The 4,276-nt window shown below is 38.2% G+C and overlaps 1 protein-coding gene across 1 annotated transcript in view; it reads right to left on the bottom strand.

Annotated features, from left to right (window-relative positions):
• Window positions 1-2,319: 2,319 nt before the first annotated feature.
• Window positions 2,320-4,276, bottom strand: part of LOC102261009 (cell surface glycoprotein CD200 receptor 2-like) — a 19,104-nt gene continuing 17,147 nt past the window's right edge. Inside the window, exons 4-5 of the mRNA XM_005873337.2 lie at window positions 3,170-3,293; window positions 2,320-2,730 (exon numbers count right to left, since the gene is read on the bottom strand). Of these exons, the coding sequence (XP_005873399.1) occupies window positions 2,718-2,730; window positions 3,170-3,293 (137 nt within the window). The 3' untranslated portion in view covers window positions 2,320-2,717. The remainder of the gene's footprint in view (window positions 2,731-3,169; window positions 3,294-4,276) is intronic.

Genomic DNA, 4,276 nt, shown 5'->3' with positions numbered 1-4,276 from the left:
ATTTGTGAAAAGTTTTTTGGGTGGTCACACTCAGCTGCAAGGGAAACTGAGAAATGTCTTTTAGCCAAGTATGTCCCCACACTAAATAAAATTGGAGTTATGTTGTTAAGCAATGCATCAGAGACATATGTCACAATAATGCTGTGTAACAAACAACCATAAAACCTCTGTGATAAGAATTGCTCAAATATTTGGGAAACCAGTCTAAGTCAGAGTTCACAGTGCTCAAATGTCAGATAGGCAGCTCTTGTGACCCTACTGAGCTCCTTCTCTTGCCCAGGAGGTGGCCAATTATTGGGTTGTCTAGGCTGGCCTCAACGGTGAGAGGGTGGGAGGACCAGGGTAAAGTTAGCTATGCTCTACATGTTTCTCATCCTCCGGAAGACTAGCCCAGGCATGTTCTCATGGAATATCATATAGAAATATGCAGGATCTCTAAGAGTTTGGATCAAGACTGGTACACTACCACTTATACCATATTTGAATGGCCAAACTACATTGCATGGGGTGGGGGGAGGGTATCACTCTTTTTATGGAAAGAATTCTAAAGTCACTGAAAAATTACATGAATTGAAGGAGAGGTGAAGATTTGGAGTCATGAATATAATCATCCACCACAAAGAAAAAGGGGAAGATGAGCACTGAACCAGGCAACTAGCAATCTGTGCTACAGCATTTTTAGTCTGTTACAGAATTGTATTACTAGACATTTTTCTGTCCTATGCTCTGTTTTAAAAATGAGGAAATTATTATAAAAGGGAAAGAGATAAAAGAGCTAATGCAAGTCATATATGACATTATTTGCTAATTTAATTATTTCTTGACTCATGTTCAATTACTAATGGAGTATGTATTAATCTTAGCATTTGCCTATTCTTACCATAGGCAGAAAATGGCCAAATGTACCCAAAACCTGACTCTATTTAATCCAAGACAGCTACACTACATTTTCCAACTTCCATAGAAGTTAGTGTGACCATAGGATAAGTCTCCAGCCAATGGAATGTGAGAGATGTAATTACTACTCCTTGTTCATGAAAACCTCCCCCATAAAATTTCTCTCTCTCCCTCCCTCTCCTCCATTTATCACTGAATAGAAATACTCTGAGGCAGAGACATAGGATAAATGCTAACTTAGAGAACCACTCTTGCCCCCTGCCCTAGCCTCAACAACCTGCACTAGAATATGAAATGAGCAAGAATTAATGTTTCGTGGTATAAATACACTGAGATTTTCCAGCAATTACACTATCCTACTTATATATAGTATCCTCCAAATACTATATCCTCATTCATGTCTTCCCTTAAAGTTTTGCTAAAAAATAAAATTAATATTCCAAACCACCTGCCAATTTACATAAGAAGTTTTTTATTTAAATAAAAGAACACTTTTGCATGACCAGGGTGTGCCTCAGTGGTTGAGCATCGACCCAGGAATCAAAAGGTCACCAGTTTGATTCCTCATCAAGACATATGCCTGGATTTGTGGGCTTAATCCTCTGTGGGGGTTGTGCAGGGGCAGGAGGCAGCTGATGGATGTTTCTCTCTCATCAATGTTTTTATCCCTCTCCCTTCTTCTCTCTCTAAAAGTCAATAAAAACATATTTTTAAAAAGAACACTTTTTACTAAAGGATTGCCATATGTATCAGTGAAGAGAGGGTTTCAGTTTACAGTGGCCCTAGAAGATGCTAGGGTTTCATTAAGCACTATTACTCTTAGAACCATTAACCCATGCTAACCTGAAGTGAAGATAAAGGAGAGCTGAGAAAGAGACTTGAGACATTGGAACTCCAAACAGTAAGGTGATACTCAGCTCTGCTCCCAATGATTCTAATAACTCCTTATTTGGGATCAACTTATAATTTTTTCAAAAATGCACATACTGCTGGAAATAACTCCTGTCCATTTATTCAATGATCAGTCTAAACATGCAATACAACAGCCCCACTAACTGTCAGCAAGTAAGGGGGCGAGGGGATGGGAAGTCAGCTATAAGCTGACTTTAAGACAGTGTGTGTAGCTGCTCCTGCCATTGCAACATTGATTAGCATCTCAAATGGGCCAAAGAAACAAGAAGTTAGGACAGTGGTTTCAACCCTTTTATCTCATGTCACACATAAACTAATTACTAAAATTCTGCAGCACACTAAAAAATATATTATATTTTTTGCTGATCTGGCAAAAAAAATAGGTATAATTTTGATTCATTCACACCAGACTGCTATTGTTGTGTTGGCGATTGTCATTTTTTTATTTGACAGTCTAAGGGAAAAGAAGTCAGTGCCCCTGAGTAAATAGTCAAGTAGGCATGTTTTAAAAATTCTTACTGCACACGGGAAAATCGCTGCGCTAGGATGAAAGCACTATCTAAAGAACCCAAGGGTTGCAGAAAACTGCACAGAATTGTTGTAGGCTTTTGCTGAGTCATCTTCCTCTTTAGGGTGAGAAGCAGGGTACTTTCTCATTTTCAAATAAAACTAACCAGAGCAAAGATGAAAGTAGATGAGTCATCCTAGACATTTATAATGACAGGCAGAAAGGTTTTGCATATATATAGTTTGAAACAGGCCTTGCAAATTATTACATTGGTTCTCATAAACACAAACGTATCAAAGAGTAACAGGAGCAGTTGAGCTAGATGTTAAACTTGAAGGCTGATTTCAACTGGCTGCATTTTTATGATATCTCATCAAATTTAAATTGACGTCCAGATTTTTTATTCTTGTGCTCTAGGAAAAAGAAACATAAGACATACAATTACTCAGGAATAAATACAAGCCTTCCGAAGTACAGAAACTTGGAAGTAAACACTTAGGTCCCCCATGGAATTCTCAAAGGGTGGTCTAGGATAGGTCTCTCCTTGGAAAAAAAAATTCAGTAAAGCAGAAGCTCTTATTCCAGTAATGCCCACCTTTGCCCTGGCTCTCAGTTGTTTAAAAAAAGCTTTAATTCAGAACAGGAGCTGAGAGAATAAACAAAATGTGACAAAAAATGTACCCTCCCCTCCCCCCCCCCCCCCCATTGATCCCCTCCACTCTGCCTCTGCCCCCTTTCAGTGCCTCTTCCACACTGTTCTCTGTCCATGGGCTATGCATATATGCAGATAAGTTCATTGGATAATCTGTCTTCTTTCTAATGGGTTTATATTTTTCAGTCTTCAGTTCCTACCTGCAATCATTTATCCTCTGGAAGTAGATGATACCCACGGTGACCAGGATAACCAAGAAAATAGAGGATTTCAGATAGAGTATGATCAGTAAGTGTGACACTGGAAATACCAGGATTCTCGCACCTTTAAACAGAGGGAACACAGGCAGGGGTAAGGAGTCATTTCTAGGATTTTTCTAATAAACAAATTAGAGTCGCTAGTTTAAAAGAGCCCTTTAAAATATTCCTAAAAGTTCATATTATCATAATCAAAACACCTCTAGATTAGAATTTGAATGTTGTTAATTTACCACTCTTTCATGACAGAGTTTAAGAATCATACCTATGTTTAACACATAGTTGATTTTCAATAAATATTTTCTGAATGAATGAGTGCAAGTAAGCACTTCTAATACTTCACAATTTTATAATAAAAATATAAATGTGCTTTATAATTTCTTGTGTAAATGTTATCCTTTGGCGAGTTATTCTTAATATTTGGACACTAAGACTTTCTACATAGTGAGGTGGTTTTGTCACTGAGTTGATGTAACCCCTTTAGTGGGGCATTTTATGTCTTCCTTTCATTTACACACCTGTGAAATTCCCCCAGGAATTCTTGAAAAGGCAAAATGGGGCTAATTAGGACCAGTATTCTGAAATTTTTTTCTCTTATGAAAATGAGAGTCAAAGAGAGTGTGAATGAGAGCCAAAGAGAGAGTGAGCCAAAGAGTCTGATTCTTGGCTCCTAGAGGTCAGGTCACCCATTAAATAACCTGCTCAAATACTAAACTAGAATGCTGTCAGACAATCTCTGAGGCACAGTAAGGGAAGAAGATGAAGACACATCACAGCCCTCAAATACCACACAATCCAATTGGAAAAGTCAGATCCATACAAATGAAAAGATAACTTACAAGGCAACAAACAGTGCTAAGAGAGCATTACACATTATAAATTATCTAAGGAACAAGAAAGTTGAGTCAATTCTAAGTGGGAGGTCAGGGTGAAGTAGGATGTGAACTGGGCCTTACTGATAACAGGATTAACTAGGTCAGTGATGGCGAACCTTTTGAGCTCGGCGTGTCAGCATTTTGAAAAACCCTAACTTAACTCTGGTGCAGTGTC

Source organism: Myotis brandtii, unplaced genomic scaffold, assembly GCF_000412655.1.
Source record: "Myotis brandtii unplaced genomic scaffold, ASM41265v1 scaffold406, whole genome shotgun sequence".
NCBI lineage: Eukaryota > Metazoa > Chordata > Mammalia > Chiroptera > Vespertilionidae > Myotis > Myotis brandtii.
Note: the sequence above shows the minus strand (reverse complement) of the source record. Positions and strands in the feature narration are given on the sequence as shown.